This window comes from Humulus lupulus, chromosome 9 (genome assembly GCF_963169125.1).
Source record: "Humulus lupulus chromosome 9, drHumLupu1.1, whole genome shotgun sequence".
In the NCBI taxonomy this organism is placed as follows: Eukaryota; Viridiplantae; Streptophyta; class Magnoliopsida; order Rosales; family Cannabaceae; genus Humulus; species Humulus lupulus.
The window spans coordinates 101,789,017-101,816,332 of record NC_084801.1 but is presented as its reverse complement, the minus strand read 5'-3'; the positions used below and the strand labels follow the sequence as shown (position 1 = coordinate 101,816,332).

Genomic DNA, 27,316 nt, shown 5'->3' with positions numbered 1-27,316 from the left:
TTTAGGGTTAAAACATGGCAGTTCTTTATTTCTTCTCCAAAGTCGTGGCCCTAGAGCAGTCTGTGCCCTGCTCGAACCCTTTCCTCTCATGCGACGGAGCCCTTGCGACCATCCAGCCGTTCGACGGCAGAAGGAGAAGATGAGGTTGGCAGGTTGCTCCATTTTTCGACCTAGGCAACGTAGAGGACGATGCGGACCGCCATTTCTGGCGGCTCGGAGCTCTTGTCGCCGTTCGGTCTCCTTCTCGCACTAGCAAAATCACTTTCCCTTCTTGCCATAAACAGGTTCATCATTTTTGTCTTGGATGGTTTTCAGATTTTGAACAATGTGTTGCAATCTAACGTGATCAAATTTAGTTTTATTAGGTCTACATTACAATGTGTTGAGATCTTTTGTAATGTGGTTCTTTGTTTTGATCTGGCTCTGGGTTTGGCATTTGCGCTTGAGATGGGACTTAATATCTAAAATTCTTGTAGCTATTGTCTTAACTGTTGTTATTACTAATTTACTTGGATCAATTTCTACTTTTGTTATGAATCTTTCAACGAGCAAGGTCGTAGCATAGCTTGAATTTCACAACTATTATGTTGGAGCTCATTTTTGTTCAAAATGCTCATAGGTGTTTGGTTTTATTGGAGCTATTTTTGGTTCAAAATGTTCCTCAATATTTTTGGGAAATTTGTTTGTGAAAATATACAATTTTATGATAGTTGTTGAATCTTCTTAACTCAAACAATCATCATTGGTTTACATGGTCTCATGTACATGTAGATCAGTGGCTTACATGGTCTTATGTACATTGCCCACAGCTAGATCCAATAGAAATTCATTTTCTTGTCACCCCATGGTATGTGCAGGATTTATACTTCATAGGATAATAACGACCTTCGTCCACATGCATCTTACTTTTATATTATAAATCATCATCATATTTCCACGAGAATTTGCCTTGTTGAAGAGTCATACCATCTTTTGTTTTGGCTTATGATAAAACTATTAATTGGTGTAAGATGAATTTTTGTAGGGCAGAAAGGTGAATCTTTAGAATTTCGAGGATACAGTATTATATTTGCTAGAATCAATAATGATATGTTATATGATGTCAAGTCTTTTTCTCTCTGCTGAATTCTTGTTTTTTATTATATGATGTCAAGTGCTGAAGCATAGAGATACATTCTCATTTCCTCTTCTTCATGACGTGCCGTAGGACATTGCCCTTTGGACAGAGTACTTCTGTGTCTGGTCATTAACTGACCTTTTTTAGAACTCTCCAAGGAGAACCTTTCAACCACTTTATCTATATAATTTGTTTTTTCTATCCCCGAGGGATTCCCAGAACATAGCTCACTTCGCCCAAATTGTTCTTTGGAATTTTTCAGCTAACTATTTATTCACATTTGATAGTGTCTCTACATCATTGCCAATGAGAAGAATGTCATCCACATAAAGAACTAAGAAAATCACCACATTACCTTTGACATGTTTACACACATACATCGTCGACATTCTGTTCGAACCTATATGTTTTAATTGTCTCATCAAAGTTGATATTCCAACATATAGATGCTTTCTTCAATACATAAATGGATTTTAGCAATTTACACATCTTATAATCTTCTCCTTTTTTAACGAACCCTTCTGGTTGTACCTAGCCATTAAGGAAAGTTGTCTTTGTTGGTATTAAATTAGAAAAATAAGAATACGCGACAGAACAGGATAATTTACAAATCATTAATTCTAGTGAGGATCATACATATATAGATGTATTAAATACCACATAAAAAGAATAAAGACTATCTCTCGTAACCTATCAAGTGTCCTTGAATCTTGTTGTATAACTCAACTATCTTCTTATTCTTTCTGAAAGCTTACACCTTAGTTTTCCAAGCCAATCCCCAAACACACAACGACGTGTGTGGGCACATAGGATTCAAATGTTGATTTTGTTGATAACTGGTTTACTATATCCGCAGGGGGAAAGCATGGGGTGTTGGGCCCAAAGATTTCAAAAAAAAAATTATTTGAACAATCTTTAAATAATCGAATCCATTAATATGCAAAATATTAATCATAAAGAAATCAAAATACAAGAATTTACTAGTTGAAGAACTATCCAGAATCATTGTTATCTTTTTTTGTCTCCTGCGAACATCCAATCCAAAGCAATTCTTTAAATACTCTGACAAAGATCTTCCAAGATGTATCTGTATACCTCAAGATGTGTTTGGGCACATAGAGTAATGGTAAGAAAATTTATGTTTAAAAATATATTCTCAATACATGAGATCTTGGAGTATTAGGTCCGAGACATAGTCATAAGACAGATTTTAGGGATAGGAAAATATTACGATATATTTTATCTCTCTAGAACATTCTTAATATTACGTATATTATGAAAACTATACTCCTGATAGATTTATAAAAAGAACTACTTAAATTTAAAATTTAAATTCAAACTATAAATATATTATTATTAAATAAATAAAAGAAAAATATCAAGATCCAATCTTGATCTGTTACATAGAGTACACGCCAACTATAGTCCATGGACTGTGGTTGGCGTGTAACATCCTTATATTTAGGGATGTGTTACAACAAATTTTCTTTTAATTATATTTAATAATTTATTTATTAAAAAATATCTAAACTTGATAACTTATCTTATTAGATTAATAAAAAAATAAAATATTAATTTAAATTCAAAACTAATTTGCATTATCATAAATATCTTTTTCACATTTATTTAAATAAATAAAACCAATTAATTATAAACATATATTTATAGAGTACTTTTATACATAAAAGTGTCCATCGATTTTGTACGTCCTAATTTTCCACGGGCTATTAGCAAGCTGAGATATGGCATAGTTATATCAGCCACGTGGATACCACGTGGTCAGAGCTGCTGTCGTCAAGTCCTACCTCTTTAGCCCGAGGTAGCCAAAGGTTTATCAAGATTATTTAAGGGCCGAGACAGGGATATGAAGACCGTAAGCCAAAAAGGCATCCAGCTCGAGGTACGAGCTGGAGTGGGAAGCCATGACTCCTTATAAAGTTAACCACGCAATGTAAACGTGCATATATCAGACATCACGTGTCTGATATATCCCTGAATTCTCGGACATGCAGCATGAACGTGCGTATTCAGGCACCCCAACGATTGGGTTGGGCCGTGCGGCCCATTATCCCCCTTACTTATTGATTAGACCACACTTCATTTGTCAGGTTTTAGGAATTAATCATGAATGTCACAGAAGTGACATGATGGGTAAGAAGGTCACGGGATGACCACCTTACCAACTTCCAGGTGCCCTCTCCTATAAATATGGAGACCCTGGGAGTTGCAAGGGGTTGGATTCTATTGTGTAACTAAATATCCTGTAAAGAATACCAGAAATGTAGCAATAATATTGGCTGGTGGAGTAGAATGATTTTAACTTTTGAACCACCTAAAAACGTAATTGTGTCATCAGTCCATTTAAAGATCATTCATCTGTTTCGGTTCATTATTAAGCACTAATCTCTTTCTCTTATTTTCTTAATTGCCTGTTGGCGAAGAACTGCGTCAACAGTTTGGTGCTTTCATTGAGGCTTGTTAGATTGGCGCTATCGCGAATATCCAACTATGGTGACCACTCGATCAAGACACGGTAACGAGGTGGAACAACATGATGGGCAGGAGGCTCATCATGCCGCCATCTCCGGTGAGCAAAATCTTGAAGTCCAGCAGCAGCCGAGCAAGCAGCCGATAGGCCAGGATGACACTGGAAGTTCGGCACCCCGGCAACCTAATCCAAACCTGGATTTTTACACGGCGGTAGAGATGGAGAATGCTCAGCTGAGGAGCCAACTGGCGAATGCTAGTCAGCAGATTAAGGAGGTGTTGGCCCGATTACCCCCTCTTACAACCGACGCTAACGTCGGAAAGAGGAAAGGCGAGACTCGTAAGTCCCACCGGGGTAATCGGTCCAGGCCTAGCCGCTCGGTCAGACCTCCGGCGTCCAACTCTACTCCCTCATCGCACCGTCAAGAGGCAAACTTCGAAGAAATACCTAGAGCCGAACAACAGTATAGCCGCTCGGTCCGAACTTTAACTCCCAGCTCACTACCAGCCTCGAGCGCGCCCAGGAGGGCTCGAGGGAATTCTAGAAGGAGATCCGGGAAGGGCTCACAACACCAACCCGTCCCCGCCAGCTGTCCTGCGCCTCGTCCAGATCACTAGGCACAGGGCCCGCAGGTTGGAAAGGCCGAAAGGCCCCCACCTAACTTGATCCGCCCTGACGGAACCAGGATTGCATCCCCAATCAGACATCCTCCGTCACCAATAAGATATCCGTCTCCTCCTCGGCCTATCCGAAATATTTCAGTTTATGGAAGCAGCAGGAGAAACCCGCCATCTGCAGGACCTTCCCGTCGTAGCAGGGCGCCTAGAGGGAGCCCAGATCCTCACCCCCAGAGGCGGACTCCGAGCTTATCTAACGGGAGCTACTGGACCGGCAGTCGCCGGAGTGACCTTTCTGGCGGAGACCTGCGTCAACGCTTAAGCTCGGCGCAAAGTCCTCAAGCCACCCCGAGGGGCGACCTCCGAGATCGCCTTAACTCTCATAGGGGGGACCCGGTAGGAGGTGGCAGCCATGCTTGCTCAGGGGAAGACCTGTCCGAGGTACGTAACGGCGGGAATGTCCCAAATAACCTATCTCAAGATAGGAGGGGCAATAACCCACCAAACGTATACAATGGATCCGGAGCTGTTGAACAACCCTGGAGTAACCATGAAAATCAGGATAAAACCCTTGAGCGCCTGGCTCAGATGGAGGAGCTAATGAGGAAGCTCCTGTCGGAGAAAGATAAAGATGAATATGATTCGGGGGACGAGCTTGAGCTCTTCGCCCCCAGCATAGCAGCAACGACATACCCACCCGGTTTCCGTATGCTGCACCTGTCCAAATTCAACGGAGACGGAGATCCGTCAGATCATCTGGGGATGTTCAATACCCTGATGATGGCCCACAACATTGGCCCTGAGCTGAGGTGTCTGATATTTCCCTCCACACTGACCGGGCCAGCCAGACAGTGGTTCAAACAAAGCAAGAAACAATCAATCAGCTCCTGGAAAACTTTCTCTGCTGACTTCAAAAGGGCATTCCGAGCCTCCCAGGCTGCTCGCGTCAAGGCCGACTCCTTGGCTAACGTGAGGCAACAACCCGACGAGCCTTTGAAGGCTTACCTGAGTAGGTTTGCGAACGTCGCTGCTCGGGCCAAAGACGCAGATGATAACTCCAAGCTCATGGCTTTGAGAACTGGAATCCTCGTCGGAGGGGGACTCTGGAATGAAATACGAAGGAAGGGAGTCAGCTCAGTAAACGAATTCCTAAATAGGGCCCAAGGGTGGATCAACTTGGAGGAGGCTCAAGTCTCAGCTGTAGGAACCAGCCAGGTCTCTGAGTAGCCCACTGGAGTGGGAACGGAGGTTGCGACAGCGACCCAGAACGTTACGCAGAATAACCAGTTCGATGGAGGCAAAAGAAATGGGAACGACGAGGGCAACCAGCACGGCCCAAAGAAGAATAAGTCCGTAGAAAAATTTAAGCCGGTCTACGCAACTTATACAGAGCTCACCCACTCTAGGGAGAACATCTTCCTAGCGAACTCTGCTCGCCTCACCTGGAAGAGGCCGGAGCCGTTAAAGCACCAAAAGGGGAAGAGAGACACCTCCAAGTTTTGCCGTTTCCACAACGACGTTGGCCACAATATCGATGATTGTAGGCATTTGAAAGATGAGATCGAAACTCTCATCAAAGTTGGCCCCTTGGCTCAGTACGCGCGAAACAGGGTTCCAACAAGCCGACCTGCTCCGAAAGTCCCGGTCAGTCAGCCCAGGTCTCTGGTCGATCAAGACGTCCCTCCTCCAGTGATAGGAGGAGAGATATCCACAATCTCGGGAGGTCCGCATTTGTCTGGCATGAGCAGGGGTGCCCAAAAGAGGTACGTAAACGAACTCAAGGCACATAATGGAGTAGAGTTCGTCCCGGAGCAGCATCTGCCAAAGCAACAACGATTGGAGAGGCAACCAATCATTTTTACGGAAGAAGATGCTGGCAATGTTCAGTTCCCTCATAACGACCATCTGGTCGTAGCAGTGCAGCTCGCTAATCGGAGGGTTAGGAGAGTGCTGATCGATAATGGGAGCTCGGTAAACCTTCTATTCCAGTCCACGTTGGAGAAGATGGGTTTGACTGTCGCCGAGCTGAAGATGACCTCCATGATGCTGTATGGTTTTTCGGGAGAAGGATCAGCGACTATAGAGACGATCGAGCTGGTGATCACCTTAGGAGAGGGACCTCGGACAGTCTCAAAATTCCTCGAGTTCGTGGTCATCAACTGCCTCGCTGCATACAATGCTATTTTGGGCCAACCCACACTTATAGCTTTTGAGGCCATCACCTCCGTTCGCCACCTCGCGCTGAAATTCCCTTCTTCCACAGGAATATGCACGGTCCATGGCGATCAGCTCACTGCCAGGGAATGCTACAGCATTTCCATGAAGGGAAAATCGAAACCCGGGCAGCTAATGATGGCCATCCAAGGTGGAGGAGAGGAATCTGAGGAACCTTTGACTAATCCTGAGATTGAAAAACCTCAGAGCGCCGAGGGGGAAAGTATCATCCTAAGTAAGGATATTGACCCCCGAATAGGTGAGGACAAGTCCGAGCTCCAAGCTATTGAAGAGATCGAGGAAGTAAATATCAATCCACAAAATCCTTCACGGATGGTCAAGCTCGGGAAAAACCTCTGTGGCAAGAGGAAAGTGGAGCTGATCAAGTTTCTGCAGGATAACTTGGATGTGTTTGCATGGTCACACGAGGACATGGTGGGAATCATTCCAAATGTCATCATGCACACCCTTCATTTGGATAAGAGCGTTCCTGCAAAGTCCCAGAAGCAGAGGCGCCTGGGAACAACTCGGGTTGAGGCCTTAGAAGAAGAAGTAGCCCGGCTCAAGAAATGCGGCTTTATCCGTGAAGCCAAGTTTCCGGTTTGGGTCGCCAACCACGTGCTGGTCCCGAAGCCCAACGGGAAATGGCGGACCTGCATCGACTTCTCCGACCTGAATAAAGCCTGCCCCAAAGATTGTTTTCCCTTGCCAAGGATTGATCAATTGGTGGATGCCACGGCGGGGCACGAGCTCATGTCCTTTATGGACGCGTACTCAGGCTATAATCAGATCGCCATGAATCCGGCGGACCAGGAGCACACCAGCTTCATGACCCCAACTAACGTCTATTGTTACAAGGTCATGCCATTTGGGCTGAAGAACGCCGGTGCTACATACCAGATATTAGTGAATAGAATGTTCGCCAACCAGATCGGGAAGAACATGGAAGTGTACGTTGATGACATGCTGGTCAAGTCAAAGACTGCTGATAACCATGTTTCCGACCTGGAAGAATGCTTCAAGATACTAAGAGAATACGGCATGAGGCTTAACCCTCAAAAGTGCAATTTCGGGGTCGCGTCTGGAAAATTCCTGGGTTTCATTGTCAACACTAGAGGAATTGAGGCGAACCCCGATAAGATCAGGTCATTGCTCGAGTTTCCCTCACCTAGGTCGCGTAAGGACGTTCAAGGCCTGATAGGAAGGGTGGAAACCCTTAATCGGTTTATTTCAAAATCCACCGACAAGTGCCTGCCGTTCTACAACCTGTTCCGAGGAAATAAGAAATTCGAATGGATAGAGGAGTGCGAAAGTGCTTTCCTCGACCTGAAGGCACATCTGGCCGAGCCGCCTATATTGTCCAAACCAAAGGCAGGAGAGCCCCTTTTCCTCTACCTAGCTGTCACAGAGGATGCAGCTAGTGCCGTATTGGTCCGAGAAAAAGACCGGGTTCAGAAACCGGTCTACTACATCAGCAAGAGACTTCTCGGGGCTGAATCCCGATACCCGTTGATGGAAAAATTGGCGTTCTGTCTTATCACGGCCTCCCGAAAGCTCAGGCCGTATTTCCAATCCCACTCAATACATGTCATGACCGATCAGCCTTTAAAGCAGGTTTTGCAAAAACCTGACGCATCGGGACGCCTGTTGAAATGGGCTATCGAGCTCAGTCAGTTCGAGATTTTGTACACCCCACGAACTGTTATAAAAAGTCAAGCCCTGGCCGATTTTGTGGCAGAGTGCACAGGATTCAGGGAGGATCCTGTGGAAGACTCACCCCAGGTCACCTCGGCCCAGACGTCTTGGAAGATCTTCGTGGACGGCTCATCCAATGAGAACAGCTCAGGGGCTGGAATCATTTTGATATCCCCAAAGGGACATAGATTCCACTCGGCGCTGAGATTCGGATTCAAGGCCTCCAACAATGAGGCCGAATACAAAGCTTTGCTGGCCGGGCTAAGAGTAGCCTAGGAGCTGAAGGCGAGCTTCGTTCAGTGCTTTAGCGACTCCCAGCTCGTGGTAAACCAGGTGCTAGGTGAATATCAAGCACGAGGAGCCAAGATGGCTGCTTACCTGGCCAAGGTAAAAGTCGAACTGTCCGCGTTTGAGCGAGGCTCAATCGAGCAGATACCTCGAGAGCAGAACGCTAACGCAGACGCTCTCACCATGCTCGCTACCTCTGGGGAGACGGAGGCTCTGGGGTTAGTATCGGTAGAGTTCCTGGAGAAACCAAGTATAGAAGAGGTCGGGGCGGAGGTTGAGATGATCAACGCCAGACCGACCTGGATGACTCCCATCCTCGAGTACCTCACCGAAGGAAAGTTACCCGAGGGACGTAATGACGCACGGCGGGTACTATACCAGGCTCTAAGGTATATGATGGTAGATGGGGTGTTGTACCGATGTGGGCATTCCCTACCTCTCCTACGATGTGTTCTGCCATGCGAAGCAAAGACCATCTTGCAGGAAGTGCACGAAGGTTTTTGCGGGGATTACACTGGGGGGCAAAGCCTGGCCCTAAAAGTCTTAAGGCAAGGGTATTACTGGCCCACTCTATCAAAGGACTCGATCTCATATGTCAAGAAATGTGACAAGTGCCAGCGATTCGCCACAGTTGCCCGAGCTCCCCCAGTCGAGCTGAAGATGATCTCGTCCCCATGGCCATTTGCGGTCTGGGGAATCGACTTGGTTGGCGCCCTCTCTACTGGAAAGGGCGGGGTCTGCTACGCTGTAGTGGCCATCGACTACTTCACGAAGTGGGCTGAGGCAGAACCTTTGGCAACAATCACTTCTAAGAAAGTCCTTGACTTCGTGGTCAAGAGCATTATCTGCCGGTTCAGGTTGCCGAAGAAAATCGTATCCGACAATGGGACTCAGTTCGACAGCGACCTCTTCACCGAATTTTGTGAAAGGTACGGAATTGTGAAAAGCTTCTCGTCCGTAGCCTATCCCCAAGCAAATGGCTAGGTCGAGGCTGTCAATAAGACGCTAAAGGCGAGCCTTAAGAAGAAACTAGACGAAGCCAAGGGGGTCTGGCCAGAACAGCTCCCCCAGGTTCTGTGGGCATACCGGACCTCGCATCGGACTCCTACGGGTCATACTCCTTTCTCTCCGACTTTTGGGAGTGAGGCAGTCCTCCCTGTCGAGGTTAAGGTATCTTCGCTTCGAGTCCAGGCATATGACCAGGACCAAAACCGCGAACTACTTCGCGCCTCCCTCGACCTGATTAATGAAAGACGAGAAGATTCGCAGCTTCAGCTCGCGCATTACCAGCAAAAAATCACTCGTTATTTCAACTCAAAGGTCAAAAAACGCGCCTTTAGCATTGGCGACCTGGTCCTCAGAAGAGTCTTCTTGGCCGGTAAGGATCCCAAAGATGGAGTATTGGGACCGAACTGGGAAGGGCCATATCAAATCACCGAGGTCATTAAGGAAGGAACTTATAAAATAGCTCGGCTTAATGGAGGGGCAGTCCCATGAACTTGGAACGCCATCCATTTGAAGAAATATTATCAGTAGCACCCTTGTAAGGCTTAAATGCCACTTTTTTTTTTTAAGCAATGAGAATTAAATCTTTGTTTATTATTGTGTATATTTGTGGGTATAATCTCAAGTAACCACGAAAGACCCTTTCCTAGTTACTTGGGGGGCATATGGTGCCTGGATATAATCAGGTCGCCTTAAAGGCTTAGAAGTTGATTCAAATTGATTGATCGTTGTTTTTCTTAAAAAACACGAGATATTGATAAAGGATTAACGCGAACTAAATCCTATCCTGGATATAACCAGGTCGGCTCAAAACTTAGAAGTTGATTCAAATTGATTAATCAGTGTTTTTCTTAAAAAGCACAAGATATTAGTCAAGAATTAACACGAACTAAGTTTTCAAACTAACGTCCTGGACATAATCGGGTCATAAAACTTAGAAGTTAATTCAAATTGATTAATCGTTGTTTTTCTTAAAAAGCACGAGATATTGATAAAAATTAACGCGAACTAAGTTTTCAAACTAACGTCCTGGACATAATCGGGTCATAAAACTTAGAAGTTAATTCAAATTGATTGATCGTTGTTTTTCTTATAAAGCACGAGATATTGATAAAAATTAACGCGAACTAAGTTTTCAAACTAACGTCCTGGACATAACCAGGTCATAAAACTTAGAAATTAATTCAAATTGATTGATCGTTGTTTTTCTTAAAAAGCACGAGATACCAGTAAAAGGTTAACGTGAACTAAGTTTTTAATGCAATGTCCGGAGTGCAACCGGGACTTATCTTAGAAGTTGGGTCAAGATTGGTTAACGTGTTCTCTAAGAAAAGTATAAAAGCATCAATCATATCACCAACAAAAAGAAAAACCTCGAGGCAAAAAAAAGAAAAGTGTATAGAAGCAAAAATGGATAAAGCCAGTTGTCTCGAGGTGGAAAAACCTCATACAAAAGTTACAAAAAATAATAATAATACAAGTGTTCGAAAAAGAAATGCCCTAGGCCCCACCGGGCTGCTCCGTTGAGGTCGCCGTCTCGCCCTCCTGCTCGGCCGCTGTGGAGGTCTCCCCGGTCTCAGAGGGCGCTCTTGCTGAAGACGAGCTTTAAACCCCTCTAGGAAGGGCTCCCAGACTTCCGCTCATAGGAAGGAAAAGTCGCCGTCCGTGTTGAAGACTTAGCAGTGGTATAGAATGTCCTCCATGGCGGAGCTGGAAGCCGCCTTCTCCTTTTCCAAGGCGGCCTTAGCCTCCTCGGCCTCGGTTTTTGCTGAGTCCAGCGCGGCCCGGGCAGTCCTGGCCTCCTCGAGTTTGGCCGTTACAGCGGCTAGGGCGGCCTTGTTAGCCTCGGCCTCTTCCAGCTTGAGGCGGGGTGCGTCCAACTCAGCCCGCGCGGCTGCCAAGGCATCCTTGGCCTCCTGTTCCTGCTTTTGGGCAGTCTTCAGGGCGGCCAAAGTAGTCTGCTGGGCGGCCAAAACAGCCTGATGCTCGCCCCTCATGTCCTCGAGGCGAGCCTTGGACCTGGATATGCTCCGGTGAAGAGCCAAGGCACCCTGCAAAGCAAAGAGGCAACTGCCTTAGAAAAGAAAAAAGAAAGAACGTACGATGCATGGTAACCGAAGGGTACAAAATGTAAAGCCAGCTTACCGTTAGAGCCATTCCCAGTGAAGACTCCATCACGCTCTCCGAGCTCCTTGTTTCGATCGCCCGCAGGTCCCTTTCGATGGCGCCGTAGTAGTGGTCGACGGTGTAGGTCGTCGTCTCATACACCGTCCCCCGAAAGACGTCAGGAATTTTCTCCAGGTCCTGGGGGTCCACCGGAATGCGCACCTCGAGGGTTGCGGTTGCCAAAATCTCAGGCTCTGCCCCCATATCCCGAACAAAGGCGGGAGCTCATGGAGGGGGCGGGGGCATCTTCTCCACTGCGGCAAGAGGTGGAGGTACCTTGGTCTAGGCAGCTGGGGTCTGGTCTTTCCACTTTGCAGTGGACTTGGTTGGGGTCCCAGCTACTTTCTTCGCCACCTGGAGCTTCTTCATTTTGGGCCCAGAGGCTCCAGCAGAAGAGTTCCCTCCGGTGAACATAGCTCGCAGGTCTTTGTTCCCGGGCTGAGACATTTCCTCTGGCAAAACAAAGACACCATTAGTATACAAGTAAACATTTATGCAAAAACAAAAATAAGGGGGAAAAAGCAGAACTCAAGTATATATATTGAAAGGAATCCTACCCCCCGAGCTAGAAGAGGAATCTATGGTCATGACCATCGGCCCCGGAGCTCCTGCGGGGGAATCTAAGACAATGACTTCGCAAGCTGGAACAGGTTCTGGGTCTGAATCTGGTCCGGGACTAGACTCTTCTACATACTGTCTAAGACCCGGAGCTACAATACCCTCCCGAAGAGAGGGCCACGACCGGAGATTAGTCCCATACTCCTTAAAGAGGGCTGACCTAAAGACTAAGATGTTGTCTACGACTACAGTACCCCTAGGGCGGCTACTCTCGTAATCCAGCACGAGCTGGTCGACACACTGGAGTAGGGTTATGTCGAGGTCGGGGTTGTTTCGATGGCGTTGGACGGGCTGGTTGGGATTAAACCTAGCTAACCGAGGATCGGCGGTTGCCCTATTTAAGCCCTTAAACATGTAAGAATTACCTTGCCCAGAGGGACCTGCGACTGCTCCGGGCCGGATCCTCTCCTCGTCCGTTCTTTGGGCGACCTCCAGCGCCTGTTTCCTCCTCGTCCTTACGAGGGGCACCTCGTCCTCCTCGTCCTCATCCTCTCCTTCCCCCGCGGCCTCCTCCTCGGGGATGGGCCTCATCTCGCGAGCTGGGGGAAACCCCCGGGGTCTCCTCAGGGCCAAAGTATGGCCCAGAGAGATCAGTTTGCACGCCAACATCGTCTCGTCTGTCACGAGCTGGCGATAGTCATTTTCACTGGGGGCAAACCCGCCAGTGTCTCGTACTGACTCCTGAGGATCACAGACTTGTCTGTCCTCGCGAAAATGGCTGCAAAATTATTCTAAGTCAGATATGGATAAAGGGGGGAGCTAACCAATACTTAACCTACGAGCTAAGAGTAAAATGTACTTACGAGGACGGTTGAAGTAGTGCAGTTCGCAGTTGCGAAACCCCTTGGACATAAAGAACTGGTCTTTGAAGTCGTTGGGGTGGCTGGGCAGCTCGATGACCGTAGTCGTATTTGGAAATCGGGTCATGTAATAGAACCCGTCGCCTCGCCCCCGCTGCTCCAGGCTGGCCTTAAGGCAGAAAAAATACAAGATATCCGCCAGAGTGGGGACCTTCCATTCCTGTTTCAGGAACAGGTATCTCAACCCCGCCGATAAACAGTAGGACTTGGGGGGAGCTGGAAAGGATCCAACTTCACGTAATTGAGGAAGTCGGCGAAGTATTGGTCCAGCGGGAGGAAGGCCCCAGCCTTGAAGTGCTTGTCACTCTAAGCCGCATACTCCTCGTCGAGCGGTGCGCAGCTCCGCTCCCCTTCTGCGGGAGGTCGGGCGATCAGGGCGCCCCTTCCCAACTCGATGTTGTGGGAAATGAATATTTTATTCATTTTCCCCTGGTCAGTGATCTTCGAGACGATCCTCTTGGCTTCGAATAAAGCATTGGGCGCCACCTCGAGTTCCTGCTCCATGGCCGGCCCGAAGATGGGGATTGGGGAGTCTGTCATCACCTCCTTTCCTTTGGATTGTTGGGAGGACGAGCTGCCTACGATCCTCTTAGGAGCGTTCTTCTTGGGTCCCATCTGGTCGCTTAACGAACAAAAGAAGTAATTTTAAAAAAGGGCGACCTAAACATAAGGGAGAATCTAAAGAGAAGTGTTTCCTTTGCACGGGCTGAGGTAATCTCAGTCCGTGGAGAGTGTGACCACGCGGTTCTATGAACACACGCCTGTGCTCCCAACAGATCCCGGATTACTCAGAATTCGTGTGTTAGGAGGGTCAGGGTAAAATTTTGACTTGGAAGGAAAGTTTCAGTAGGCAAGAGGTGCAAAACCGCCTGTGAAGCGTGTCCCCTAAGCTACCCGGTTTTTCACCCAAAGTACTGGATATTTTAAACAAGCATACCAAAAATCCTACCCAGAAGATTTCCCCAGAAAACGCACCCTACTGAACCATGCTCCTAAATGGTTTCCTTCTACAATCGATGCCCTAAAATAAAAACCTACACCCTTCATACCCACAAAAAACCAACAGAATATTGCATGCAGCTACAGGAACTATTTACCTAGGCTACAGTGAAAAGAAAATTTAAAACATGCACAGTCAGAGAACTTACGAAGTGTTTTGCTGTGGGGGAGATGAAGCGGTCGTCTGAGTTGGGGCCTCGCCGGAATGACTGGTTCCAAGACCTCAAAGGAGTCCTTGCACCTGATCTTCTGGAGTGCTGGGAACGGTGACCGAGAGAAAAAGAGGGTTTTTTGAGAGTGAGAAGAAAGAAGAATATGAGAAATTTAGAAAATTTTCAAATAAACGGGTGACCCATGCGTAAGGTGGCCACCCCTCTTATATACATGAAAGGCCATGTGAGGAGGGCCGTTGGATTGCCCTAATGTGGGATCCGAGGCTCTCCACTCGAAAGGTGAAGCGACGGCTGGGCATAGGCTAGGCCATTTAATGTGGTTCTCGGAAGACGTACTGTCACCAACCACAATGCTCCACGTATTCGGCGCTTGCGTAATAGGTGGAATATGGAGAATCCATAGAGTAGCCTAAAAGCCCCCACTGTGGCCCTAGATGGCGTCGTATGCCACGAGCAGAGGCTTGGGGGGCAAATGTACGCCCTAATTTTCCACGGGCTATTAGCGGGCTGAGATATGGCATAGTCATATCAGCCACGTGGATACCACGTGGCCGTAGCTGTTGTCGTCAGGTCCTACCTCTTTAGCTCGAGGTAGCCAAAGGTTTATCAAGATTATTTAAGGGCCGAGACAGGGATATGAAGACCGCAAGCCAAGAAGGCATCCAGCTCGAGGTACGAGCTAGAGTGGGAAGCCGTGACTCCTTATAAAGTCAACCACGCAATGTAAACGTGCATATATCAGACATCACGTGTCTGATATATCCCTGAATTCTCGGACACGCAGCATGAACATGCGTATTCAGGCACCCCAACGACTGGGTTGGGCCGTGCGGCCCATTATCCCCCTTACCTATTGATTAGACCACACTTCATTTGTCAGATTTTAGGAATTAATCATGAATGTCACAGAAGTGACATGATGGGTAAGAAGGTCACGGGATGACCCCCCTTACCAACTCCCAGGTGCCCTCTCCTATAAATATGGAGACCCTGGGAGTTGCAAGGGGTTGGATTCTATTGTATAATGAAATATCCTGTAAAGAATACCAGAAATATAGCAATAATATTGGCTGGTGGAGTAGAAGGATTTTAACCTTTGAACCACCTAAAAACGTAATTGTGTCATCAGTCCATTTAAAGATCATTCATCTGTTTCGGTTCATTATTAAGCACTAATCTCTTTAACTTAATTTCTTAATTACCTGTTGGCGAAGAACCGCGTCAACAGATTTAATCACTACATTCAATTTAATCTTTGACTAATGGTTCATAATTAAAGTAGGAATTACTACTGTTTAACCTCTTTAATTATATCTTGTCTCCTTAAGTACAATTAACTTTACTAGTGAAAGTTAATTCATAAACTTATTTATGAATTTGAGCTCAATAACCTTTCAGTTACCAAAGTCAACCCTTAAGATAACCATTATTTAGTTCCTCTCGAAAAGGAATAGACTCCATATATGTATGTACGTCTTGAAATTCAGCACGAGTCTTTTTAGACAGCTCGGGTACAGCTGTCTAGCCCATTACTATAATAGATGACCCACAATTTCACATTTCCTCTGTAAAGACAATGCGATTCCCCAAGTAAATAGCACGAGCTGATGAGTACAAAGCAATAGGCACGAGCTAGGAACACTTACAGGCATCCAACACCACCTCGTTCCGCTCAAAACGTTCCTACTTATGGGGACAATAGGAAGAATCCTCCTCCGCTGCCCCTACTCATGCCCCAGAGCACACAGACATATCCCAGATCCTCATCCTCGACCGCAAGCTCTGAGTTTCTCTAATGGAAGTTATTGGACGGAGGGTTGTCGAAGTGGTAGGACCGACACAGATTTGAGAAATCAGCTGAGTTCGGCTCAAAGCCCTCAAGTTGATCCACAGATCGATCTACGAGATCGTCTGAATTCACAAAGGAGAAATCCAGCTCGTGATGGAGTCAGTAACACTCACCACGAGAGAAGTCCTTCCGAAGTACGTGATAACGGGAATGTCCCACCAAACCAAGCTTGAGCTTGGAGGGACAATAACTCGCCAAACGCATACGACCGAATGGGGGCTGTTCAACACCCTCAGGGAACCAATGACCAAACCCTCGAGAGGTTAGCCCAAATGGAGGAGCTGATGAAAAGACTCCTATCAGAAAAGGAAAAAGACGAATATGACTCAGGGGATAAGCTCGAGCTTTTCGCCCCCAACATCGCAGCAACGGCATACTCACCGAGTTTCAGGATGCCCCATTTATCGAAATTCGATGGAGATGGAGATTCGTTCGACCACTTGGGAATGTTCAATACTGTAATGCCCCGGATTCCCTAATGTGGTTTAACGGCTGGATTTGTAGGCCGGGAGGGCCATAATTGCTTAATTTTGCCATTTAACGTGTTTATGTATGTTTATAAGAATTATATTATAGTATAATGTTAATTGTATGCATGTCGGTGATATATGTTGAGACCACATTATGATGTGGGTTTGTTCGAGTTGTTCGACATGAGACGGTCGTAGATTATTGATTAGCGGTTTAGTCACAACAGGTTTAAGTGCCGGGACTTGGGTTGAGTCTCGGGGTGATTTTGATGATTAGAGCGTTACCGGGAGATAAATGGTAACGTGATGTGAATTATTGGTGTTTATGATTTTTGAGAATAGCGGGAATTAGAGAGCGTTAATTATGATTAACGAGTTAGGAGGAAAGTACCAAAAATGCCCTTGGGAGTCTTTAGAAACCATTAATTGACCTAGGGGTAAAATGGTCATTTCACCCATAGGATAGATATAACCTTATTTAGCTGAAAAAGGTGAAGGAAAAACAGAGTATCTTTGAGAGTTCTCCCGTACCTTCTTCTCCTCACTGTTCTTTGTGGTTTCTGAACCAATTTTGAGGATTCAAGCTTAGGAAGCAAGCCTTGGGAGTTTGGGAGTGTGTTCCATCATTGAAGAGCTTCATAAGCCAAGCTTTGGGTAAGTTTCTAACCATAGTTTCTCTGGTTTGCTCTGTTTTAGTTTTGTTTTGCAGCTGAGTTTTCTAGGGTGAATTCATGGGTTTTGTTGGGAGTTTTGGCTAGGGTTCCCATGCTTGTGATGTTTGGGATGTGTTGGGATGGTTTTTGGGTTTACTTGGCATCAAGAATAGGCTTTGGAAGCTTGGGAATCGAGTTAGAATCGAAGAAGATGAAGAAAGTCGGTTCAGGGGTGTTTTGGGCTGGAGGTAGCGCTACAGCGCCCACCCTAGGGCGCTATAGCTCCTCAGGAGGGTTTCTGGCACTTGGGCGGTTCTGAGTATAGCGCTGTAGCGCTAGGGGTTGAGCGCTGTAGCGCTACCCTGTTCCTTCCAAACCCCGTTTTGAGTGTTTTTAAGGGTTTTTGACTTGGGGTTTCAATCCTTAAGGCCCGGGATCGATTCTACTCACCGTGTGGGCATGTTTCGAGGTCCCGAGGGTGGTGCTTAGGTTAAAACCCTATTATTGTGGATTCTCATTAATGGAGGTTATAATTGGTTGTGATTAGGTAACCGCTAAGGAACTAAAAGACTGATCGTTCTTAGGGGTCGTCTTTATCATACTTCTCGCTCGAACTTGAGGTAAGAAAACAGTGTATGGATACAGTTGCACCCTGTACAGGTATATGACATGCATGGTTTGATATTGAAGCATGTTGGTTGATATATGTGAACGTGGATTGCATATTAAATGCTAATGAATGCTGATTACCTGTTTAAGACACTGACTAGTCAGGGACCGACTCTAAAGTCGATGATCACGCATTGAATGGCCCTATGGCATTAATGCGGGACCGACCCTAAGGTCGAAGAACTTATAAGCGCTTGCCTGGTCTACAACCAGATGATTATAGCCAAGGTATATGACCCCAGTGACCGTTTGTCACGTGGCTAAGGGACGTTGTCCATAGTTTCGACTCTAGAGTCGTGAGGAAGGTTATGTTGGTGACCAATCACCATGCACCTGTCCTGAACAAACTTATGAATGAAACACTTATCGATTGAGCCCTGGTGACCCTATCGTCACATGGCTAAAGAGAGCAATGGTCATTATAGTAACTTTCGGCTATTGTCACCTGTTTGCTGAACTGATAGTCCTGGATGATTATTATGAATGTTGTTGATATTATATCATGTTTTATCATGTTTTCTTGCTGGGCCTTGGCTCATGGGTGCTGTGTGGTGCAGGTAAAGGAAATGAAAAACTTGGCCAGCCTTGAGTGGAGAGCTTGGGCGGTGTGATGTACATACAGGGCCGCTTGACCGCCACGGTCAAGGAGTTCTCAGAGGAACTAGGGGTTTACCCTATTTTTGCCGCTTAGGCCGGCGGAGTTTGTAAATTTGGAACTATAGCGACTCTTTTGTAATACGAACTACTTGTAAACATTTTCAAAGGCTCATGAGCAGTTTATTTACTTAATGAAATGTACCCTTTCCTTTTTACTGGTTTTCCACCTTAACCTGATAATAACACTTAGATCACGTTTTTAACCAAAGGACTCGGGTAGCAGGTCAAATTTCCGGTTCACCGTTCTCCGTAACTGTTCTGGGGTAGCCAGGGCGTTACAAATACCCTGATGATGGCCCACAATATTGGACCTGAAGTGAGAGGCCTTGTATTCCCTTCGACTCTGGTCAGACCGGTTAGACAATGGTTCAAGCAATACAAAAAGCATTCTATCAGCTCGTGGAAGGGCTTCTCCGCTGATTTCAAGAGGGCGTTCCAGGCTTCTCAAGTGGCTCGCATCAAGACAGACTCCCTTGGAAATGTAAAGCAGCAGCCTGGAGAGCCTCTAAAAGCATATTTGAGTAGGTTCGCCAATATTGATGCGCGAGCTAGAGACGTGGACGAAGGTTCTAGGCTCATGGCGATGAGAACATGAATCCTTGTTGGGGGCGACCTATGGAAAGAAATCCAAAGAAAGGGCGTCAACACCATGGATGAGTTCCTTAACAGGGCTCAAAGGTGGATCAACTTGGAAGAGGCACGAGCTTCGGTCGCAGGAACTAGCCAAGTCCCTGTCAGCCTGTTGGAGCGGTAATGGACGTCGCAGCTACGGCTCAAACCGTTACGCAAAATAACCAAGGGGGAAGTAGCAAGAGGAAGGGAAGTGATGAGGGCGACCAGAATGGTTCAAAGAAAAACAAACCCGTGGAGAAGTTCAAACCGATCTATGCGACTTATGCCGACCTCATAGATACTAGAGAGTGTGATGAGGACACCAAGACTAAAGATCCAAGTCTAGTTCCAGTTGGTCTGGTGACGAGGGCACGAGCCAAAAGACTCAGTTTAGGAGCTTGATGAGTCTTATTGTATTTTGTCATCTTGTATTTTTTATTTAGTCTTTGTTTATTTTTTTGTGAAAAGTCAAACACTTGACTTGGGTGAGTCCAAGAGTCCTTTTGCTTTATTTTTCGGTTTTATTTTTTCGGTTTTCATTAGGAAGACAAAAGGTTGTCTTTATTTTTCGGTTTTCTTTAGGAAGACCAAGGGGTTTGTGTGTGTGGAATTTTCGTCCTTATTAGGACTGCCAAAACTATTGGAAAACCAGATTATGTTGAATGAAATTGTGAGTTTATTTCTTCTTGAGTTCTTGAAGAAACTTTTGAACTTATCAAGGAGATTCCTTGTGGCGTTCATCCTGACTTATCAAACGGATTCCATCCCCGTTTGTGGCGTCTTCCTCATACCAAGGTTCGTGCTTGGCTAAGAATTGGGTCGTGGTTCCATTCCAATCTCGTATGTTCTTGGTGGCTGTTCCATATTTGGTGTCGGGTTTCATCACAATGTTGGTGTGGTTCGTATCAGTTGGTATCAGAGATTAGGATCATCCGGTTTGGCCTATCCTTTTTCATTTGTGTTTTCTATTCAATTCGTTTTTTTTTTCAATTCTGAAATAAAAAAAGAAAAAGAAAAAGATTCATCATCTAGTCGTGTTTTGATTTCTTTGTCCTTGTTTCCTTGTGAAATCTGAAACTATTCTAGAGCTTGTTGTTTTCCTTATTTCAATTGTTTCCTTGTTTGAAATCCGAGCCTAGGTTCATACGGTTTGGCCTATCTTTTTTTTTTTTTTTGTTTTTCCATTTCGTTTCTTTGTTCAAATATTGCAATTGAATTAGGGTTTCTGAAATTTCCCCTATTTTGTTTTCTTTTCGTTTCTAAAATCTTGAATTAGGGTTCTTAATTGTGAAAACCGAATTTTCATTGAGTTCCTCTTGTTTTGTTGTGAAATCCGAATGTGCTTTGGGTTTCTCTTGTTCTTATTGTGCAATCCGAATTGGCATTGAGTTTTCTCTTATTCTTATTGTGAAATCTGAAATTGGGATTGAGATTCTCTTATTCTTATTGTGAAATCTGAAATTGGGATTGAGTTTCTCTTGTTCTTATTGTAAAATCTGAAATTGGGTTTGAGATTTCTCTTGTTCTTATGGTGAAATCTGAGTTGGGCTTGAGTTTCTCTTATTCTTATTGTTAAATCCGAATTTTGCCTTGGGTTTCTCATGTTCTAGTTGTGAAATCCGAAATTGGTATTGATAATTCCCTTGTTTCAATTGTGTCCCTGGTTTCAATTGGTTCCTTTATTGGTTGTGGAATCCGAGACTGTTATAGTGCCACAAATTATTTTGGTTTTGATTTTATTGGTTGAATCACAGATTAGATTTTGGGAATAATCGTTTTGTGTTATTGGGATTGTTCTTGAATCTGTTATAGTACCACAGTTTGCTTGGTTTTCAGATTGGTTCTTTGGTGTTCTTAATTTCAAGGGGATCCGAACTCTAAAAATAAAAGAGTCTGGAAACCCCTCTTAAAAATTTTTGTTCTAATCTTGTTCCTTATGGTCTAGAGGCCTTTTGACCAAAACCCCACACAAGTGTTCCAAAAATCCTCATTTTTCGTCATTTTCACCTGTTTTCGTCGGTGTTCGTTTGGTTTGTTTGGTTGGATTTGCTGCTTGAATACTCCATATTACCGTTGGATTAGTTTTGAAAGAACTTAAAGAAGAATACGAGTGGAAAAAGGCAGAGGTGTGAGCCTATTTGAGGGTAAAAGCCATTGAAATTGAGTGAAACACGAAGGGATTTGAGTGAAAATATTATTTGAGCGAAACACGTGAGGGAGTGTGGTGAGGTCTTTTCTCCATATTATTCTAACCTTATTTTGCAGATTTCCATCATGGCACAAAATCCAGAGAAAAATGCAAGCAATGATATTCCACCACTTGAAGTTCCGAATCTGCAAATGCAAGCACTAATTGGGGAGATGCGAAGGATGATGAGGGCGGAGTGTGAGCAAATACATGAGAGGTTGGATAGGGTAGAAGAAGGAACACAACGGAGGCCACGGAGGAATAGGGTGTACCAAAGGGGGGATGAGAATGAAGGGGATTTAGAAGGGGTAGTTTCTGATGATGAGTTTGATAGGATGTCGACGGGTAACCATAGGAGGTATGGTGGGAATAGAGAAGATAGGAACCAGGTAGATAATTATATGGGGAATATCAAAATGAGAATCCCAGCATTTCAAGGGAAGAGTGATCCTGAAGCATACCTTGAGTGGGAGAAGAAAATGGAGCTAGTTTTTGATTGTCACAACTACTCCGACATGAAGAAGGTAAAACTTGCTACCATTGAGTTTACTGATTATGCTATTGTTTGGTGGGATCAGTTGTGCATCAACAGGAAGCGGAGTGGAGATCGCCCTATTGACACATGGGAGGCCATGAAGAGGGTGATGAGGCGACGGTTTGTACCACCTCATTATTATCGAGATCTCTACCTTAAGTTGCAGGGTCTTCGTCAGGGCTACAGAAGTGTTGATGAGTATTACAAGGAGATGGAGATGGCTATGATTAGAGCCAATGTTGAAGAGACTATTTGAACTTATCAAGGGTATTCCTTGTGGCGTTCAATCCGACTTATCAAACGGATTCCCATCCCCGTTTGTGGCGTCTCCCTCATACCAAGGTTCGTGCTTGGCTAAGCATTGGATCGCGGTTCTTCATTCCATTTCGTGTGCTCTTGGTGGCTGTGCCATATTTGGTGTCGGGTTTCACCACAATCGTTGGTGTGGTTCGTATCAGTTAAATGTGGAAGAGGATCGGGAGGCAACCATGGCAAGGTTTTTGAATGGGTTGAACCGAGAGATTGCTAATCCAATTGAGCTACACCATTATGTGGAATTGGAAGATTTGGTGCATATGGCAATCAAAGTTGAGAGGCAACTCAAGAGGGGTAGTACAAGTTCAAAGCCAAGACCGAGCCCACACAATTCAAGTGCAACACCTTGGCGGTCAAACTATCCAAAGAAGGAAGAAGACCAACCTACTTCATCCTTTACAGCAAAACCAGCCACGACCCCTCAAGGTAAAACAGCCCCTACTTCGTCCCGTTCTAGTGAGATAAAGTGTTTCAAATGTCAGGGGCGAGGACACATAGCTAGCCAATGTCCAAACAAGAGAGTTATGGTGATTCGAGAAAGTGGCGAGCTCGATTCTGAAGATGAAGATGATCTTGCTGACATGCCACCATTGGAAGATGCTTTTATCGATGATGAAGAGTATGGGCCAGAATCTGGTGAGATGCTTGCACTAGTCACACGACGAGCTTTGAATTTGCAAGCAAAAGAAGAGGAAGAAGAGGTGCAGCGGGCGAACATCTTTCACGCTCGTTGTCATGTGAAAGACAAGGTATGTAGTGTGATTATTGATGGAGGTAGTTGTACTAATGTTGCTAGTTCTTCCATGGTTGAGAAGCTGGGGCTCCCAACGCTTAAACATCCTTGTCCATACAAGTTGCAGTGGTTGAATGATAGTGGTGAAGTGAGGGTTACAAAACAGGTGCTGGTATCATTTCGAATTGGCAAGTATGAGGATGAGGTATTGTGCGATGTGGTTCCCATGCAAGCTGGACACCTCCTTCTAGGAAGGCCTTGGCAATTTGATCGGCAGGTGCAGCATGACGGCTTCACCAACAAGTATTCATTCACATTCCGTCAACGAACAATCACTCTAGCGCCTTTGACACCAAAACAAGTATATGAAGACCAAGTGAGGTTGCAAAAATTGAGTGATAAAAAAAAATTGAGTGAGCAAAAGAAGGAGAGTGAAAAGATGAATGAGAGTGAGAAAAAAGAGAGACAAAGAGAGAAAATGGTCGAATCAAGTGAGAGAGAAAAGAAAGAGAAGAGTTCGATCAATGCGGGAAAATTAGAGAGAAAACAAAATAATTTTTATGCAAAAAAAAGTGAGGTTAAGGAGGCCCTTTTAAACACTAACCAACTTGATGCTAACAAGGATCGTCACAAGCAGGTTTTTGACCCCGGTGATTGGGTATGGGTACACATGAGGAAAGAGCGATTCCCAGCACAAAGACGTTCCAAATTGCTACCTCGAGGAGATGGTCCATTTTAAGTGCTAGAAAGGATCAATGACAATGCCTACAGACTCGATTTACCAGGTGAGTATACTGTTAGTGCTACTTTTAATGTTTCTGATTTGAGTTCTTTTGATGCAGGTGAAGATTTGAGGACAAATCCTTCTCAAGAGGGGGGGGAATGATGAGGACACCAAGACTAAAGATCCAAGTCTAGTTCCAGTTGGTCTGGTGACGAGGGCGCGAGCCAAAAGACTCAGTTTAGGAGCTTGATGAGTCTTATTGTATTTTGTCATCTTGTATTTTTTATTTAGTCTTTGTTTATTTTTTGTGAAAAGTCAAACACTTGACTTGGGTGAGTCCAAGAGTCCTTTTGCTTTATTTTTCGGTTTTATTTTTTCGGTTTTCATTAAGAAGACAAAAGGTTGTCTTTATTTTTCGGTTTTCTTTAGGAAGACCAAGGGGTTTGTGTGTGTGGAATTTTCGTCCTTATTAGGACTGCCAAAACTATTGGAAAACCAGATTATGTTGAATGAAATTGTGAGTTTATTTCTTCTTGAGTTCTTGAAGAAACTTTTGAACTTATCAAGGAGATTCCTTGTGGCGTTCATCCTGACTTATCAAACGGATTCCATCCCCGTTTGTGGCGTCTTCCTCATACCAAGGTTCGTGCTTGGCTAAGCATTGGGTCGCGGTTCCATTCCAATCTCGTATGTTCTTGGTGGCTGTTCCATATTTGGTGTCGGGTTTCATCACAATGTTGGTGTGGTTCGTATCAGAGTGCATTTTTTTGGCGAATTCTGCCCGCCTTCCATGGAAAAAGCCGGAGCCCTTAAAAAATCAAAGGGCGAAGAGGGACCCTTCAAAATTTTATCGACTCCACAATGACATTGGTCACAACACCGATGATTGCAGCCACTTGAAGGATGAGATCGAGACACTCATTAGGGCCGGACCTTTGGCTCAGTATGCCCGGAATCTATTCACTCCCAGTCAGCTCACTGGGCAAAACATTCAATCAGCTCCGGAGGTCCCCGCAAATCAGACCGGAGCTCAGGTGAATCAAGATACCCCTCCTCCGTTAACAGAGGGAGAGATAACAACCATCTCCGGAGGCCCTCATTTGGCAGGCACGAGCAGAAGTGCCCGAAAGAGGCATATCAATGAGTTGATGTCTCACAATGGAGTTGAGTTCGTCCCGGAGCAACGTTTATCTAAACAACAACGATTAGAGAAACAACCAATCAATTTTACTGAAGAAGATGCTAGTCATGTCCAATTCCCGCATAACGATCCTCTAGTCATAACCGTCTAGCTCGCCAATCGGAGAGTTAGGAGGACACTAGTGGATAACGGGAGTTCTGTGAACCTACTATTCAGGTCCACACTGGAGAAAATGAGATTGTCTGTGACCGAACTAAAGGCAACCTCCATGATGCTATATAGGTTTTCCGGCGAGGGATCAGCAGCTATCGGAACGATCGAGTTAGTGATAACCTTGGGTGAGGGACCACGAACTATTTCCAAGCTTCTTGAGTTTGTGTTCGTCGATTGTCCGACTGCGTACAATGCAATCTTGGGTCGACCTACGCTGATGGCATTCGAAGCCATAACATCTATCTGCCACCTTGTGATCAAATTCCCCTCCTCTACGGGAATATGTATTGTCCGAGGCGATCAACTTGCTGCCAGGGAATACTACAACATTTCCATGAAGGGAAAATCACAACCCGGGCAACAAACGATGGCCATACAGGACGAAGGCGAGGAATCCCAAGAAGTAAGGACTGCTCCTGGAATGGAAGTAAGGCCGTCTGAGCGGCTTGGAGCTCGGCTCGAAGCTCGTCATTTCTGGCTCTGGCTCGAGCTATGCTTCGGTGCTGAGCCAAGAGTGTCTGGAAAAAGTAAAGAAGCAAGTTAGACACGTGCTGGGATAAAATCAAAAAAGTATATTTGACTAAGGAAAGTTGACTTACTGTAAGGTTCATCCCCAGCGCGGACTCCATAACATTCTCTGGGCTCCTCGCCTTAATCTCCCTCAAGTCCTTCGGATTGGCCTTGTAAAAATGCTCCACCGAATGGTTAGCCGTCTCATAAAGAGTCCCCCAAAAGGTATCCGGGATCTTCTCCAGGTCCTGGGCGTTGACCGGAATACGTACGGAGGCGGTGGGGACTATAGGCACTAGGGGATCAACTTGTGCTGCCTGATCCCGAGCAGAGGAGGGCGGAAATCGAGGAGGAGGTGGAGGCGGGCCTCTTTTCTCCTAAACAGCAGCAACTAGAGCTGTCTTCCCCTTAGCCGGGGATTTGGAGGTTGTCCCTACCGCAGGTTGCACCTTCTTAGCTGTAAACTGGGGCTTCTTTAGTAGTGGCCCTGAGCTGGACTTTCCCTCCTGGAAAATCACGCGGATGTCAGGAACCCCTTGTTGTGCCATCTCCTCGCCTGAAAAAGAGTGAGAAAGAACATTAATATACAGACAAAGTCATCAGTTTACACAAAATGTATATACGGTATAACAAAAAGTCCTACCCTCCGAGGTAGTGCCACGACCTCCGACCTCGGCACCGCTACGGGAGAGGGAGAGCCTAAGTCTACAATTTCTTGGATTAGGGGAGGTTCAGGCTCAGGGTATATCTCGGGGCTGGACTCCTCTACGTATTGCTTAAGTCCGGGGGCAAGGATACCCTGGCGCAGGGAGGCCCATGACCTAAGGTTGGTTCCATACTCTTCAAAAAAGACCGACCTAAAAGATAGGGTGTTATCCACGATTACGGTGCTCCTGGGATGGCCCATGTCGTGACGTAACACTAGGTGATCCACGCACTAGAGCAGGGTTATGATACAGTCGGGGTCATTAGGGTGACGTTGTACGAGATGATTTGGGTTAATTAATTAAATAAATAAAAGTGAAAAATCCATTCCCTGATTTCTATAGTTGCACGCCATACATAGTCCAGAAACTGTGTGTGTCGTGTATCACCCTATAAAATATGGGAATGCAATTTTTCCACGATTATTTAATTATTTATTCAAACTACCTTATCAGATAAAATCCAACAACTTGATAATTAATTCAAATTTGAATTTATTATCTTTTTAACTAATTATCACATATAATTAATTATTTGAATAAATATTAATCTTTTTAAATTCAAATATGTTGTACCCTAATTTTAGCACGAGTTTACTCACTCAGATCGGGCACACCTGGCAGGTAAATACGTGGAAAAGATGACTAAGTAGAATACCTAATCATTAACCACTTAAGCAACTCGAGATTCATGGTGGTCAGACCCGATATTGGGCATCCTGATCACTACGAGCTAGGAGTCAGATAGTTGTCAAGCTTTAGCTCGTGTTTGATATTCAGCTCGAACCCAGATATAGTGCATACTAAAGGATCCCAAGAGACTCGAGGATTCTTTATACGTTCATTAATGACCAGGCTGCATCATATTTACGTCATTTATTACCCAAGATAGCAGGAACGCGTTTATTATGTTATCTAATCATATCCCAATGTAAAAGGGAATAATCTGTATTAATTGTATACCATATGTGTAATTACGCATTTTGTTTACACGGTGACCTAAGCTTGTCCATGGAATTCCCCTATAAATACTGGGAATATTGGACAGGAAAGGGGGACCATTATTCTGTGTTACTGAAACTTTGCCAAAATAGAGAGAGAAA

General features: G+C 45.2%; 1 protein-coding gene across 1 annotated transcript; it reads left to right on the top strand.

The window, feature by feature from the left end:
• Nucleotides 1-24,337, top strand: LOC133800573 (uncharacterized). The gene is made up of 2 exons (XM_062238572.1): nucleotides 1-284; nucleotides 18,439-24,337. Exon 2 carries the CDS (start codon nucleotides 22,110-22,112, stop codon nucleotides 23,658-23,660), a length of 1,551 nt encoding a protein of 516 aa, XP_062094556.1. The 5' UTR covers nucleotides 1-284; nucleotides 18,439-22,109; the 3' UTR covers nucleotides 23,661-24,337.
• Nucleotides 24,338-27,316: the final 2,979 nt, after the last annotated feature.